This window comes from Aquila chrysaetos, chromosome 8 (assembly GCF_900496995.4).
Source record: "Aquila chrysaetos chrysaetos chromosome 8, bAquChr1.4, whole genome shotgun sequence".
Taxonomy (NCBI): Eukaryota; Metazoa; Chordata; class Aves; order Accipitriformes; family Accipitridae; genus Aquila; species Aquila chrysaetos.
The window spans coordinates 2,690,229-2,707,103 of NC_044011.1; the positions used below are offsets into that span (position 1 = coordinate 2,690,229).

General features: G+C 46.9%; 1 protein-coding gene across 3 annotated transcripts; it reads right to left on the reverse strand.

Annotated features, from left to right (window-relative positions):
• Positions 1-287: 287 nt before the first annotated feature.
• Positions 288-15,871, reverse strand: HOXB3 (homeobox B3). Of its 3 annotated transcripts, XM_030022906.1 has the most exons (4): positions 15,418-15,871; positions 9,845-9,907; positions 3,712-4,265; positions 288-2,628 (listed from the first exon to the last, which is right to left on the reverse strand). In XM_030022906.1, exons 3-4 carry the CDS (start codon positions 4,145-4,147, stop codon positions 1,862-1,864), a joined length of 1,203 nt encoding a protein of 400 aa, XP_029878766.1. In that variant the 5' UTR covers positions 4,148-4,265; positions 9,845-9,907; positions 15,418-15,871; the 3' UTR covers positions 288-1,861. The 3 variants fall into 3 exon arrangements, with proteins under 3 accessions (XP_029878766.1, XP_029878768.1, XP_029878767.1); XM_030022908.2 differs by lacking the exon at positions 15,418-15,871 and having other exon boundaries at positions 288-2,625; positions 9,845-11,349; XM_030022907.1 differs by lacking the exons at positions 9,845-9,907; positions 15,418-15,871 and adding an exon at positions 6,392-6,852.
• Between the last annotated feature and the right edge of the window lie 1,004 nt (positions 15,872-16,875).

The following is a 16,875-nucleotide window of genomic DNA, read 5'->3' on the forward strand; positions in this document are numbered from 1 at the left end:
GTGACCCCCCTTTGTGGCCGCGGCCGCGGGCCGGGCCGCGCAGGGACCGCGCAGGGACCGCGCAGGGGGCGGCGGGGCCGGCCCGGCCGCTCTTGGCCCGAACCCCCGGGGTTTCACCCCAGAAGGGGACGCGGACATGAATCCCGCTGTGTGGAGTGTGGAACATTTCGAGCGGTCCCTTTCCTGCGTTCTTTTCGCTGTTTTTACTCACACGTGATTTATTTTTGCCTTTAAATCCGACTGATAGGACAAGATAAAATTGATAACAGAAAGTTTATTCAAGAATTGTTCGACAGACAACCCTTAAGCAAGGAAATAAAATAACTACTATAAGAACAAAGAAAGATCTCCAAAGAGGAGGGGTGAGGTGGGAGGGAGGGATTAGCTATAGTTCTCCTAATTCAGGACTATACAATTACAGTCTGGTTCTGCTCTCATGCCTCCAGTAGAACTAATTACATTATTCATAAGTACGAAGGTAACATAAAACTACTGGTCTTTCTAAATTACAATAACTAAAATAAGCTTGTTGTACAATGACAAGGAAACACAATGTCCTTTATAACAAGTAAATACTAAAAAAGTACAATTTGATTCTTTTTTCCTCATATAAATACATAATATTGGGGATAAATAATACAAAAAAAGGAAAATATTTTAAACTGGCTATAACCAATAAATATATATGAATGTTCACCAGAACACACACCTATTGAAGGGCATCTCGACTGAGTTGGACGAAAGCCCTTCAAAGTTGTTTTTATACCCATTATATGTAAACTCTAAGTGCAACAAAGATGTCCAGACAAGAAAGCATTAGCAAATACTAGAGATCCATTCACTTCTGCTTCGATTGGAGGACATTCCGTTTGTTCAAATATACCCTGTTTTCACGTAAGGTCAAGAGAAGAGGAGGAAAGAAGCGTAGGACTTCTAAGTCTTAAGATTGCTTTTCTGTTAATGAACCCTAAGAAAAATACCCCCAAAACAAAAAACCCCAGCGCTGTCGAATGGAGACTTCATGTCATCAGAGGCAAAGGTGGGAAAATATTCAGACCTGTCAACTCTTTCTTCCTCTCTTTGGACTGCTGTTATTGTTGGGGGGCGGGGTTTAGGCATTTCAAAACCTTTTTTCCCGAACCTTTTGCAATTCTTAGACCTCTCTTATTCTAATTTTTTAACTATTATTATTATTATTTTTGAGAGGGGAGGCAGGGACTGGAGGGGAAGAGCGTGAATCCCACATGTTGGCAGGTATGTATATTTGCAGTTTATGTGGGGACTGGTGGGAAGTTACTCAGCAAAAAAGGATGCACTTCCTCTGAAGGCTGGAAAGGAAAGCGTGAGGTTCTTCTTGAGAAGGAGTTGGAGAGGAGGATAGTTTTCTTGCAAATCTCTTTTGATTGCATATGTATACACATGTGCATGTTTACGTAGATGCAGAGACACCAACTGTAAAGACTTGGCTGGCTGAATATTCTCCTTTCCAGTGTCCGAGAATTATCAGTGACAATCTGTACTTGGTTTGGAAATGAAGGACGCTGCTGCTTAAAATCTGCTAGATTCCCACAAAACTACCCCAAACCCATTTCAGAAGCATTTGTGTTGAAACACGGGAGGTATATCTCTTCAGAGAGAGAGCTGCTTTTGGCAGTAAATACTGAAATGGTTGGAAATTGTGCCTAATAAAACCCGGAAACAATAATAGCAAGCACAACAACCTGGTAGAAATTGCCCTGTCAAAGAAAGAAAGAAAATAGCTCAACACAAATGTTCCTGAAGCCGATCCTGCCCTCTTCCCCTCTCCCATGCCCCGTGGCGGGGTCCCATCCGCTTTGCCTGAGCCTGTCCCTGCTCCCTATCACAGGTGGGTCAGCTTGGGCGCCTCTTGGATTCTGCCCTGAGAAGAACCGTGGTGCGTGGAAAGGTCTGTGTAGGTGGGGTGGGTCTCGCATGGTCCATGGTGCTGGCTCGCGGGCATCTGCGGAGGCCCGTTGTAGTCCATGTTGGCAGCCTGGTGATGTGGCAGGTGATTGAGGCCATAAAGGGACGGGCCAGAGGTGGGCATAGAATCCACATAGTTACCTCCAACATAGACGGGGCTTCCCTGCATACTGGGAGTCCCGTAGGCCACCCCATTCCCTTGTAAGACGTGGGGGTCGTACTCGGGGGCTGTGTTGGCGTATTTCTGTTGGGAGGGACAGCCTTTGATGGGGTTTTGGTAGTTAGTTGACATGGCATAGGCATTTTGGTGGGGTTTATTGAAGGAAGGCGGCGAGGGGGCATCATAGTTACTGCTCATGGTGTGCAAGGCGTTCATAAATCCAGCGGAGGATTGCATGGGCTGGGGCGGGCTGCCGGTGGGGGAGGGCCCTCCAGAGGAAGACCCCATGCCTTTCGACTTCTGGTCTTTCTTATACTTCATCCTCCTGTTCTGGAACCAGATCTTGATCTGCCTCTCGCTGAGGTTCAGCAGGTTGGCCATCTCCACGCGGCGGGGCCTGCACAGGTAGCGGTTGAAGTGGAATTCCTTCTCCAGCTCCACCAGCTGAGCGCTGGTGTAGGCTGTGCGGGCTCTCTTGGAGGCCGAGGAGCCTGGAGGGCTTTTCTCGCCGCTGCAGGTTTCTGCTGGCCGCGAAATGAAATAAAAGATAATTACTTACATGCAGAAATTGAATGCATCGTTTCTTAATAAATCCTGGAGCAGGCACAAGAGTTCGACCCCCCCCTTCCCTCACCCCTTTGCATTAGCCTGCACTCCATAATCATGTCATTTATTAAGAGTTCTGTTCTCCAAAGCTGCCCCTGGTTTATGAAAATTTGATCATGTCATGTAGAAAAGGATTCCAGGGCCATTTATTTAGGAGTCGATTATTTCCAACAGATAATTTTGAGAAAATAATATTTGGCAGGGGGGCAGTCACGGCAAACTCAATTAATACTAGCATGGGTCAGTGTTGGGAGGTATTTTGTTTGCTGAGATACAAATGCGCACGCACACATGCACATCTTGTGTATGTCTTGTATGTGTGTAACACAAATATTTGCATGTACATTGTTACAAGACCAAATAGCATTTGTACCTACCTTTTTGTGAGATAAACATGTGTATAACCGATAAATTACATTAATGTAGCGTGAAGTGTGTGCTGCAAAATTTATATGAATATATTTGTCAAAACAGTGATATTTCCATACTGATTTTTTTTCCTGATCGTGTTAGAGGTGTGCGTGTATGCATGCAAGAATATGCATGTGTTTATGGATATGGTCTATATATGCACACATGCACTCGGAGCACCATGTTTACTGCTGTGTGTGGAGGCAGGGAGGTGGGACGAGAGCAAGCAGTCTGCTTTAGCATCGCTAGGTTGAGCAGTGGGTGTACATTTTCATGTATCTGTATCTACACAGTCAGACATCGGCTGTGTACAACTGCCTGGTTGTATTTCCCTGTGGTGCTCTGGATATGTTTAAAATGAACCAAGCGTGCACAGTCAGTGCTGCAGGATGGGCCAAGGCTCGCTTGGCCTGGCCGGGGCATGCGGCTGGCAGTCTTGGGATCATGCCCAGCACCAGGATCCTCGCTGGATCCTTGCTGGATCCTCATTACATCCTCTTCCTCCCTCCCTTCCCTCCAAACAAGACCACTCTGGCTTCGTTACCTCGCTGTTTAGGCAAGCGGATGGTTACAAAAGCAGAACAGTGTACCTGTGCTAGGGGAGCTGTTTTTCTGTTTGGAGTTTTGCCTCGATTCTTTCATCCAGGGGAAAATCTGCTTGGTGAGACTGGCGTTTGCACTGAGGTTGGCTTTGCTGGGGGCAGTTTTACTGCTCCCCGACTGGTTATTGCTGTTGCTACTGGTGCTGTTGGTGGCAGGGTTTGAGGGCGGCGAGACGGGGGGAGGTGGATGGTGCTCCTGGGGCAAACTTGGACGCATGCAGCTCCCGTTCAGGTCTTTACTTTTTGCGTGCGGGGTTGTGTTGCCAAGAGACTGGAGGGAGCAGGCGGACCTCTGGTAGTCGTTCTCCACGTGAGAGGCCGGCTGGAAGGACTGCTGGGGACCCTCGTAGCCAAACCCATTGGCACTCCCGTAGGAGTAACCCCCAAAGAGCGTGGAGCTGTCGTAGTACGTTGTCTTCTGCATCTCTGGGACTCCCCAAAATGATTTTTCTGGCTACCAGGGTCTTGACACCCCTATGGCAGAACATTGGCACCCCAAGGCCACGTGACAGGCCGTTTCCAGCTGTCTATTGGAAGCTGACCTGAAAGGTTAGGAGAAAACACACAATAATAGTACCCAGCCTATGAATCCATCTTGGGGCCTGAAAGGCCCATGACATGAATAGGGTCCCGCAGAACAGGGCGAACAGATGCTTTGAGCAGATTTTGTCCTGTGTGCAGCCTAAGGAGGCTCAACAAATGTTACAGTGCAAAAGTGTTGAGCTGGTTTTGGGGGGTAGTTTTCCTGGTTGGTTGGTTGGTTGCACCTCTTTTTCCCTTAGAGGATAGCACCCAGGATGTATAACTACACACAGGCTCTATAAGTACACGTGGTTTCATCTGTATACATCTATTTACTAGTGTGTTTATCTATATGCATATATACACACACCCATGCATAGACGTATACTCCCATATAAATGTATATATACATGTACGTGTGTGTGTGTTGTGCGCATGTATACAAATCCATGTCCAGATAACACACACATTAACGTAAATATAAGAATACAAAATGGATAATTACTAGCTACAAGCATGAAAGGAATGAAAGTCTTGCTTTCTTATCCCTGACCTATTCAAATCAGCCATTCACACTCGTAAAAACCAGCAAGACATTATAGCATCAGAAATTAAAAGTCTGCTAAGTTTATTGTAGGGCCTCTGTCCAGTATATTTGGTTTTAAACTGAAAACAGCAAATAGTCAACATGTTTTATCCAGGTAACGGTGTCCTGACACAGTTGGCTTAATTTGCTGTTTACACAGGGGCTCATAATGTCTTTGGAATTCAGTGCAAATATTTTAAGCAGATTTAAGCAGGGGCATGAATTCAAGAATGTGTTTCCTTTGGCCTGTTCATTAGTCTCTCCCTCTCTGGTAGCACAGGTTGTATTTAGAAAACATGCCCCTTCATTGCCTGCTCTGCTTTGTACTCACCGGTCCTGAATCTGGAACTACCACTGGCAAGATGTGATTCCAAAACCAGTTTAATTGCTGGTGTTTTTTTTTTTTTTTTCTTCCTTTGGAAAACAAATGCGTCACCAGGCCATTTGCTCTTAACTTTCTACCCCTTTGATTTTTCATCGTTCCTCCCTCCCTCAATCTAAGCTCAAAAAGTCTAAAAACCCAGTCCAAAGACTCAAATTACAAAATGAAACCTTCCTTTTTTCTTTCTTTCTCTGACTTTTTTATTTTTCTTTATCTCTTTCTTTCCCTTTCTCTTTCTTTTCTCAAAGCTTAAACTTTCTCCACTAAAAAGACAGAGTAGAAAGACCCTTAGAAATATGAAAACTATCTTGACCTGAAAATAATCTGATGTGTGAGGATCAATCAAACAGCACACATATTTTAAAAAGGCAGAGACTTCTCTCTGCAGCTCAGAGTTTGCGAGGAGCCACTGTGCATTTTGTTTTGAAATTGATATCAATTGTATATTTAATTGTATCTCTTGTATACTTAATTTTATCTGGTGTCTTTCATTCTCTAAAATAAAATAAAATAAACTTTGTAGAGATAAAGTCTAATGTGATATTTCTAAGTACCGGGGTTTAACAGAAGCCACAGCTCGACAATAAATAACATCTTTTTTTCCCTTCCCTGGCTGCTGTGTTCTTATGTCATGTCATATGAAACCTCCATATACTTCTAACACAGCCTCAGACAACATGTCCACGAAGGGACTGCTTCGCTTTTTTACACTGATTAAATCCTTTATGCATTCCCAAATCTGTATTGTATCTTCCACAGAGATGTATTATTGTCTACAGAGAGGATGATATCCTTGCTGGGAGTTATTCTCATTCGGTTTCCTTGCCATGATAAATATGTCTTATTAAAAAGTAGACTCCACTACCCGAGCCGAGAAGCTGTGAATTAATTAACAAAGAGCAGCGCCTTTATTATGAATAGGTTTGCTGAAAATATCTACGAGGGCAGAAGTGGGAATTTCTCCAAGGCCTTCCTGTCTGGCATAGGTTTCTTAAAAAAAAAACAAAAAAAACCCCAACAAAACAAACCCAAACCAGAACCGAGCACAGAGGCTCAGCTAAAGCAGCTAAAAATAACAGCGACGATTTTTTTTTTTAAATGTCCATAAAATAAATTTACAATCCCCTTTGCCCAAAAGCTCGCTCGCTTGTGGCTTCCACAGAAGATTTGCTTTGTACCTCATCTCTCAGCGCCTCACAAATGCCGCTCATTTATCTTCGCCGAGGACGGCCGCAATCCTAATTATTTACTCCAAGGAATTGCTTAAAAAAAAAAAAAAATCTCAGGCAGAATAATAAATATTCGATTATCTCCTGTTCCAATTAAACCCGGGCAGGATCCGCGCTGGGTGTTTCATCACGCTCCAAGTTTCACTTTGTGAGCGGTAACATTTAACCACAAACTCTTTGCCTGCAACTTTTGAGTGCGAGGATTTAGAGACATTTAAAAAAAAAAAAATCGGGGGAAGGTGTGAGAGGGAAAGGGCTGTGGGGAGGAGGATGCTCGGGAAAAAAAATCAGGCGCTCGGGGGAAAAAGATAAAAGAAATCTAAGGCAGAGGTATTCTCCTGTAAAGCCATCCCCTCCATGTTGGAAATCCTAAATTCACAACCTGACTGTGTTTATGAAGAAGAGCAGCGCCTTTCCCCTCCCCCCGCCCCCTCCTAAGGTATATTTCCCAGAGCCAGCGAAAACAGGCATAGCCCCGCTTTTAATTTAAATTATTATTAATAATAAATATTCTAAACATGCCCTTAACAATAGGTCGGCTGCTCAGAAAGAGCTCAAATCCCAGCGACTGCCTTGCCGTGGATATGCCTGGAAAATAGAGACACATTCCTAAAATTTCCCTCTTCCCTCCCCCCACAACCGAGCTTCACCCCAACCAGAACTCCCCAGTTGTAAAGCAGGGGGGAAAAAAAGGGCCCTGGATGAGGGCTGCAAAAGAGTCTCTGCGTGGAAGGAAGCTTAAAGCTTGTGAACTCTTCTTGAACCGAGATTGGAGTCATATGGTCATAAATCATTGGGACATATACTCCGCCATTCACAAAGTGATAGCCTATTTGAGTCCGGCTTACCTTAGTCTCTGACGAGCAAAGCACAGGCAGACATAATATATTTTCACATCCAGCATCCACGCAATCAATAAGCAAGGAATGACCCCCTTCCTTTAAAAACGTTAAAGGAATATACGAGAGAGAGGAAAAAAATCCAGCATATGCATGTATATATGTATAAAAAAAAAGCCAAAACAGAGGGGGAGGGGGCTCAGCCAGTGGAGCTTTCGGTTACGGCAGCTCAAATTGTCTCTCTGTCTCCGTTTGGGAAGAGGAAAAAAAAAAAAAAATCAAGATGCTTTCCAGCTTCCAAGATGTGCAGAAAAGCTGAGGGCTTTGAATGGACAAACCCTGAGATTCTAGTTGCCCTATAGACTGGTACGCGCTGCTCACTGATAACAATGGCCTCTGCTTTACCACAGCAAAGGGGAAGAAGGGAAAGGAGAAGGGAAAAAAAAAAAAGAAAGAAAGAAAAGCTGAACACAACACCCCCCCCCCCTTTTAACTATGCAATGCTTGGCTGGGATTAAAATAATAACGAAAAGAATCCAGGCTACGGGGGGGTGGGGGGGTGGGCGAGGGGGGAAATAAAGCGGAGGGGATATTTAAAAATAAAGATTTGGTTTGGATTGCCGGGCAAAGCCAACGAGCCTCCCAAACAGCGTCACTAGTGAAAAATTATGCTAATTGCAGACGTGGTGGACAGAGGCCTAGGCAGAAAGATAGCAAAGCTTGCCTTTGATTCACGTGTTTAACAATTAGGTGTCAATTTATGCTAATAAACCGTTTCAACATAGTCATAGTCTCCCCCCCTCCCCTTCCGCGGCGGCAATCGCGGCTCTTTCAATAGCTGATGCTTTTCCTTCCCCCGGCCCTTCGGCTGCGTTTGGCTCCTCGCAGACCCCCCCCCCAATGAAACCCACTTTTCTGGGGCCCGGGGGGGGTACGGGAGCCGCCGACCCCCGTGTTTGCAAGGCTGGAGGGGAGGGGGGGGGGAAGGAATCTCTTGTGTTGGTGGAACTCCGCAGCCCCGCGTAACTTCGGCGTTAAGTTTGTGCGTCCCAATGTCTGGGGGCTCCTCTGGCCCCTCGGCCTCCGCCGGGGAGTAGGTGAGGGGTTTGGGGGGGGGGATCCAGGGCGCAAATCACCCCCGGGGGAGGCCAAGGCAGCGAGGTGTTGAACAATAAAGATGATTATTATTGCTATTATTAATAACGCCGTTATTGCTATGCAAGGCGCTGCTGCTGTCGCCACGGGAGATTTATGCCTTTCCCCGCTCCCACACGGCTGCCGAAAGCAGAAACTCGCCAAGATGCGTTTTGGTGAAAGTCCGTGACGAGGAGGGGCTGGCGAGTGGGAGGAAGGCAGGGCAAGGAATTTAGGTGTCTGCACTTTTTTTTTTTTTTTTTTTTTAAAGCGCTACTTTTGTTTCACATCGCAATTATCTTCCCTCCTTTAATTCTGGCGCTCGCTCCTTTGGGTTAAGTGCTGACGGGGGGGAATTTACGTTTAGCAAAGCAAGGAAAAGAGGGACCACAAAGGTTCTTTGGACTTCGCTGGGAAGGTATGACCCGTCGGGGGGTTTGCATCGCCCTTTTTTCTTTTTTTTTTTTTTTTCCTGTGTGCACCTTTAGGCTGATAACTCTGGAAAGAAAAAGAAGGGTGTCCGAGTAAACATTTGACTTTTGAGAGGACTTATTCTGGGTTGGACAGCCAAGGTTTTCTAGGTGATGGATAAACTCTTATCCCAAGGACTACGGTGTTTCCAGCTATTGTTCTGGCTGCAGCGTTCACATCCCAGACGTGAGGGTTTCGACCAGGGGACACCATTATTGCCATTTCCCCCCCCCCCCCCCATCTGACTTTTTATGAACTGCTCCAACATAAATCTTCTGCTACAAGATAGTTCCTATTTTGGAGCCCCGGCGTTGAAATTCCAGGGAAGGAAAGAGGAAAAACAGTCGTGGACTATTTAAAGACTTCTCTGTAGGTGAAGTACTCTATAGGTTTCTCAATATGGATCTCCACTGACTTATTTGGAGTACCTAGGCAATCAGAAGTACCTCGGATTCTGCAAGTAACTCCTCTGAAGTGCAAAATTTTGTTTTAACCTTAACTGGCAGCCGAAAAAAACCCTGTTAAGAAGGTCGTTGCACGTTTATGTTGAGCTCCTGTAAGTAGTTTTTTTAGGCTCCCTGTCTATTGCCATCTTTGCTTTGGTTGCAGCTTATTTTTCTTTAAAATGTAACTCCCGCGCACTCGTCACGAAATCAGCAGCAAATGTTGCAATCTGACTGGATTTCCCTTCAAAGGGAGTACAGGAAATATCTTCCATTTAAAACACTCCCTCAAAGTTACGGCCATAAATCACGAAGTTTAAAGACAAGCCAGTAGCAAAATGAAAATACTCAGCTGAAATCTAGGGCAGCCGTGCTTATTCTGGGGTTGGGGGGGGGCGGGGGGGGAAGTCACGTTGGGTGACTTTAGAGAAGGAATGGCTTCCAAGCCTGATGCAGAGGGAGATACGGAGACACAGACAAACAGGGGACCAGGTAGGATATTCAGCAAAACTCACCAATTCTCAGATGTCTGGTCCAGCAAATACGAGGCAGCAGTGGACTTTGAGAAAGGAGAAGAACTGGGGGAGGAAAAAAGGGGGGGAAAAGTATGAAACTTCGGTTAGAAAAGCGTGGGCAAGGGGATTCATCATAGGGAGAAACCTTTGGGTGGAAATGGGGAGAAGACAGGCTCTAATGAACAAAAGCCCCAGCATTTCCTCTGAGATTATCTCCCACCCAAGCGACCACAGCATTTCCAGGGATTGCACCGGTCTCCATCCATTGATAACCCAATATTCTCATCAGAGGCGGTGGACACCAGGTTTATTTCTGTAAATCTGATGGGATCCCCTGTCTCCCCAGTGTTTCTTTCCACTTTCCCCCGTGGAAACCCCACGGAGAGGGAAATGCTTCGCCCATTCTGGGGTTCGCGTTAGTGATGGAAATGGTTTGGCGTGGACCGGGGACGGTTTGTCCACAGCTGCTGGTGAACTCTGAATGTAATTTAAAATATATATATATATATATATATATATATCGGGAAGGGTTTTGGTTAAATTCTGGCCGTAATTTCGAGATAAATGAGTTTAAGATGTTAAATATATGTAGATAATTAGCTCTGGGTTCAACGACAGGATAACAGTAGGGAAAATACGAGGCCATTTTCCTGCAAGGCAGAAAAGCCTTAAGGGTTCAGAATATGTTTTTTCGTGTTTCTCCAATGTGGTCGGAAGATCGCCACGAAGAGGGGGAGGACGGAGATGCTTTACACCGTTCACACAGGAGTGATTTGGTATCAGAATTAACGGTTTCGAGCCGTAAACATTTTTAAAGCCACGCCGAGATTTATCACCGCAACTTTGGCACGAAGGACTCGGAAAGGGAGAAAGAAGGGGAGAAAGAAAAAGCAATCTCATTTAAAAATATTTTCGTTTTGGGAAACATTCAGTCGCTTTAATAATCCTGTTTCCGTTCTGTATGTTGATGTTATTAATCTCAAATAAAAATGTTCCCCTCACACCCCTACTCTGCTTGTGACAACATCCCTGAGTCCATAAATCACCCGCGGATGCTTCGTGACCTTCTCTAGTCGGCGGCCTATAGCTGTATTTTTTATTAGTATTATTATTACATGCGTGCACACTTTAATACACAGCTTTGGCAATATTCCACTTACATCACAGCCTTCCCCGGTTAACTAGGGCTTTTCAGTTCCCTCTGTAGAGTACACACAGAGACTTGTAAAGAGGGAAAGAGAAAAAAAAAAGAAAAAAAAGAAAACACCCTTTCTGCGCTGTGAGCTCAGCAAATGCAGGCTGAGTCCCGGCAAGTTCCTCCCACGCCGGGCCCGGGGAGGAAGGGGAGAAGTGGGCAGCCCGAGAGGAGGTGGAGAAAAGAGGGAAAATCGCATTTATTTGGAGTGGATGCAGGAGGGAGGAGGAGAAAAAAAGAAACAAACAAACAAGCAAAAAAAAGATGGCATAAATAACTGCTCCAGCAAGGAGGGCGAGGGTGGTGGTGGTGTTTGTTTTTCTTTGTTTTTAATTTATTCCCTCGCAGTACAAGCAGAAGAGGGATGAAGCGAGGTTTCCCCCCTCCGCCCCCCTCCCCGTTCTTTGTTTTGATTTGGGGTTGTGGGTTTTTTTTGCTGTATTTGGCTTGCATTAATTTTTCTCTTAGAGGCGGTGCGGGGCCAGCCCGGCCCCTGCTCGTCCCGCACCCTCCGGTGGGCTCATGCCCCCCGCGGGGCAGGGCGGGGAGCCGCGCAGCACCCACGGCGTCCTCCCGCGGGGCTGCTCACCCTCCCTTGGCTCGGTTGTTTTTTTTTTTTTGTCTAAAGGGAAGGAGTTTAGGTTTTCCCACTCCACAAACAGAGAGCCCGAGGGAGGGGAGAGCTCGGAGGAGGAGGGGAGAGTTATGGAGGGTCCAGGACCTCCTGAAACCCCAAACAGAAGCCAGCCCGGATAAGAAATCAAATGAAACTGAGTGAGCAGTGGGTTTGCCTTGACAGATTAGACCTTTTTCTCCCCCTGACCTTTGCTTAGAAGAGCAATAACTCACCAGGTTAATGATCAATCAGCGGAAGTGCTTTGGAATTGTCTCCAAAAAAACAAAACAAAAACAACCACCGGGTGGACACACAACTCCCAGGCTCCTGCCGGGGCTGGGTCCTCCCGACCCCCGCAGAACCCCTCTCCCATGGGTCCGACCGTCGCCAAAAGCCTCTCCTCGCCCCAGCGGGGGGTGAGGTGCGACTGGGGGGGGGGGATGGGGGGGCATGGGGGGTGCGTGGCTGTGAGAGGAGACGGCGGTTTGCGATATCAGCGTGCTACAAATAGCTATTTTGGGAGCAGCTCACCAGAGACGGGCTGGGAATCACCATTCCCACTTTTCTTCTTCCCCCCCCACCTTCCAAATGCCAAAATAATAGCTTGAATTATGCGCTCACGTGACTGGGACACGTCAACCTTTTGCCCATTTTATACAGAATTGGTAAATGACCGCCCCCCCCCCCTCCAGTCCCACTAGTTCCCCCATCAGCAAATTCCCCAAACTTCGCGGGCAGCCGGACAGGCGGTGCCCCTCGCTCCCTCCTGCTGCAGCTGGGGCTGCCCTGGCCTTTGGGGCGTTCTGGGCTGCTTTTTCTTTTTTTTTTGTTTTGTTTTTCTTTAATTTTCCTTTTTTATCTTTTAACTTGAACGCGAAGGAAGCGAACAAACACTAACGAGGAAAGCGACCGCAGCAACCACCGCTCCCAAAGCCTCAGCGTCCAGCCAAACGGCAAAGACGACGGAAACGGAGGGAAAAAATAACGGGTTTGGGGGACGGGAAAAAAGGAGAGGGGCTTCTCTGCATCCCCGGCGGTGGGGCAGCGCCCGGAGGCCCTGGGGCGGGCTCCTCACCCCCCCCCGGAGCCGCACCGGGGCTGCCACCGCTGGCCCCGACACCGAGGACGCGGCTCCTACGCTCACGTCCAGGCTCCCCGTTTCTTCCCATTTTAACCCCCACCCTCCTCCTCCTCCTCCTAAAAAAAAAGAAAGAGAGAGAGAGAGTGGGAGAAAATGAGGATTCAGAGCTTTTTTCCCACTGCCCTTCCTTCGCCTCCCGGGAGGACCAGGCACCCACGCTACCGCCGTGGCCGTTTCTGTCAGAAAAAGAAGGAATTCGGTTATTTTTTGCAGTGATACTCGCCTGAATCCGGGACCTGGCTGGCGCTGGAGAACGAGCTGGGCATGGGGGAGAAGGGACCTGGGAGAAGAAATGAGTTCCATTTTACCTGCTTCCTTCTGATAATTCATAAAGACTAACAATTTCTGAGGAGGGAGTCTCAGGAGAGGGAGAAAGAAGTGGTGTCAAGGAATTATATTTCTCTGGTTTGGGATGTTTACACTGAATATTTTATCGTCTCTAGGGAATGGTGCGGATACCACTGAGTCCTGCATCCTCCCTGCACAGTGCATCTCTGCAACACCCCACAAACACAGGCACACACCCGAGCCACTGCCCTTTGCTAAAATCCTCTATTACTGTCAGAGTATTCGGTCAGTCATCCTCATCACCATATCAAAGGGCTCTCATCCATCCCGGGCTCTTAGTTAATTTTTAATTAGGCGGGAAAACTTTGGGAACGGCAATGTTTAACGCAGCAGAGGACACGTAGACGGAAGCGGGAGTTTTAAATCCTATTTGGATTTTTAACACGGATGGAGCAAGGCGGGTGCTGGCGCTGGCCGAGCCGGGACGCACTTCGCTGCAACACGCGTGTTTTTGACAGAAATATCCCATCCCTACGCCCACCAGACCCCTGGGCAGGGGGGATAACCTACCTAGGGGAATAACCCGAGGAAACTCAACTGTTCGGTGCTCATCCCTCCCCTCCCAAAAAGCCTCGTCTCAGTGCTCCTGGATTTACCCACTGCTGCGGTGCCACAAAGAGGAGCAGAGCTCTCAGATCCCTCTCCCACCACCACCCGGGATCAGACTCCCCACGCTGGAAAAAAAAAGTACTTTTTTTAGAGAGGGTGGGAGAAACGAAAACTAGAAGAGTGGAAATATACCTCCCCCCCTAAAATCCCCTGTCCCAAAAGAGCAGAAGACTGGGAGAACCACCATCATATAGATCTATACGGTTAAATTTCAGAAAGTGTCCATTAATATCAATTTACTTCAATGAAAACTTTGGTTCTTCATGAAGTTGATGATTTATGATAAAATCAATTAAATTACGGCCACTTAGGGCCTGCGGTTTCTTCTCAGATTTCATTCGCCAACAGATCAAGCGCTTGGTAAAAAATTTCAAGTTTAGCTGGAGGCGAGTAAAGATAATTCTGAAGCTGAGGAAATTTAATGCAAAGCAATTTTCAGGAAAAAAAAAAAAAAATCCCAAACCCAGACGCTTGTGTATCCGAGCTCCTGCTCTCTGCCAATATACCAGTTCGCCTGGGGAAATATTAGACACTGAGTCAAAACTTTTCCAGTTTCACAATGTATGAGGACATTTTTAGAACTGGCAACTTGTCCCGGGGACTGAGTTATTATCTCGCTCTAAAGGGCAAGGAACCAAAGGAGAATAAAGAGCACAAATATATATATCTTTAGAAAAACTTTCCAGGTTTAGTTCGATTTCTAGGAGGGTTTTTTCCTCCATACAAACGATTTTCCTGTCTCGCTCTTAAAATACACATCGGGCGTTCACGGGGGAGGATGGGGGGGGGATTTTTTTGAGCCAGAAATGAATAGCACAAGTCCATAAAAAATAACGCATCCAATATTCCCACGCGAAATCTCGCCCTCCCGGCCGTATCCCTTTCAATCCCAGAAACTCTATTTGAGCGAAATGACCCATTTTCGAGGACATATCCCCCCTCCCCAACCCAAACAAACCTTGAACCTTTTTAAAAGGCTGGTATTTTCAGGCTCGGACTCCCCCAATAGCCACCGCTTTTTTGCCAAATGTTTAAGAGTCCCAGTCTTACCCATTTCGGTCAAATGCACTGGCCGGCTAAAAGGAAAAGCAGCTCAACTAACCAGATGTTTGTTAGTCACATCTGGCCACTACACCCTGATCTGGGGAGGGAATACCCGCTATGGACGTACACAAAGCTTGGGAATTTTTTTTTTTTTTTTTTTTTTTTAAGAAGCCCTTGTAATTAGGGTCTGCTTCAAGTAAACAAAAAACTTTGTAGGGCCATAAATCACCATCACATACATTCTTCAGTTTAACACCCCGCTTTTCCAAGGGGCTTTTGTAGTTTCTTTTTCAAACAAGAGAGAGGTGCTAAACCTTTAACAAATGTGTCCCAGACAAACTTCGCGGGGAAACACGCGCTTGGAAAGAAGCGGTTTGCGGCCGGTCTCGGTTATGGACCCTGCGAGATAATTTTTGCTCATCTTCAGCTTCCCCGATCCTGCTCCCGAGGCATCAGTCTTAATTTGTTACCAGGAGAAAGTCAGCTATAGCTCACGGTGACCGGTGGAGAAGCCTGTCAAAGCTTTCGGAGCAATTAATTATATCTCACAGAGTCGGAGCTGAGAAGGTAGGAAAGGCAGAGCTGCATCATTCTTTTATTTATTTTTTTTAACTTCTTACCTGTGATACTGTCCGACCCAGGACTTCGAGAAGAAGGAGCGAAGCCGGATCGGGGTGGTGCGAGTTCGCAACTGGAGCAGGCAAATTAAGGAGAAGAAACTACTTTATTGCACCCCGGTGGATCTTGCTGACAGCTTTCTCGGACGGTTTGGATATTTTTTTTCCCCCAAAGATGCTTTGATTTTTTTGGACTCGCTCGATTCAAACGGAACTGACTCGACGTGGAGAAAAATAGAAACTCTTCCAAAACAGCTTAAAGTATTGCAGGGATGCGGCCCCCTTTGCAGAGAGATACCGAACGGAGGGGGACGAGATGGGGGTGTCGGGGGGGGGGGGGCGTTGCGCGCACGTTCCCCTTAAAAAAAAAAAAAAAAAGCAAGCCTCAAAAAACCTCCCCCACTCCCGAATCCTTGGTATCTATCTGGAAAGCTGTTTCTCTTTATAAAGACTTAAAATGTTGCAAGACGGTTATAATACTGAGTGACAAGGGGTGCTGGAGAGAAGGGAACCAAATGGATTCTGGTTTTTAGAGCCAGTAGGAATTGGCCAGCCTTCAATGTCAGGATTCAAAATTGATTCCATATGTCTCGTCCGGGGAAAGGGGAAAAAACGAAGGAAAGAAAGAAAGAAGGAAAGAGAGGGAAAGAAAGGGGGGAGGAATAAAAGTTATGCAAAACCCACCCGGTTTCTTACTTTTCTTTCACCCCCCACCCTTCCCAATAGCCCCGAATAAATACCCTGTCATTAAATCTTGCCCTTTTTCAGGGAATGTTTTGGACTCTCGCATTTGAAGCACAGAGAGGGAGAGGTACCAGTAGCAACAAACCAGATCCTGAAGGTTATTTTTAGACTCGGCTTTGCTGGAGCTGACCTCAGCGCGGGGAGAGGAAATATGGATCTGGATGCTGGTGAAAGGGTGAAGCGTGCCATGGCGCGGTGTCGGCTCCCAAAAACCGGGAGGGAAGGAGGGGGACACACACACAAACCCTTCCTACCAAAAAAAAACCACCCACCCACCCACCCCGAGCTGGGCAGAGGCGAACGGCTGGAGCGCTGGACCCGGAGGCAGGTGATGGGCTGGGGGAGAGGGGCTCGGAGGGGACGGCCGGTCCCTTTCCCTGTCCCCCCCAGTATCCCCCCCCAGCCCAGAGGCTGTGGATTGCCATTCCCTATTGATTTCACCGCGACATGCTCGGAGAGAATTTGACCCGAAGTTTTTCAGGCTTCTCTCCTGACCTCTAGATACCGCTGCCAATAAAGCACTGATATATTTCGCATTGAGTCGGACATCAAAAGGAGACGAAATAGCAACGAGTGGGGATTTCTCCTTAACCCCTCCCCTCATATCTACGCTTAAAAAAAAAAAAAAAAGGAGTCAAATCTCCACCATCGCCTCTGATTTATAGCCTTCCTTTTCAACTGGGATGGTTACGCGCAGGGAAGTGTTGAAATGTGGTT

Coding starts and splice junctions, on each gene's coding strand:
- HOXB3 (XM_030022906.1), bottom strand. CDS start 4,147: ATGCAGAAGACAACGTACTACGACAGCTCCACGCTCTTTGGGGGTTAC. Junction 2,629..3,711: donor AAACAGCTCCCCTAGCACAG/GTACACTGTTCT, acceptor TTTCGCGGCCAG/CAGAAACCTGCAGCGGCGAG.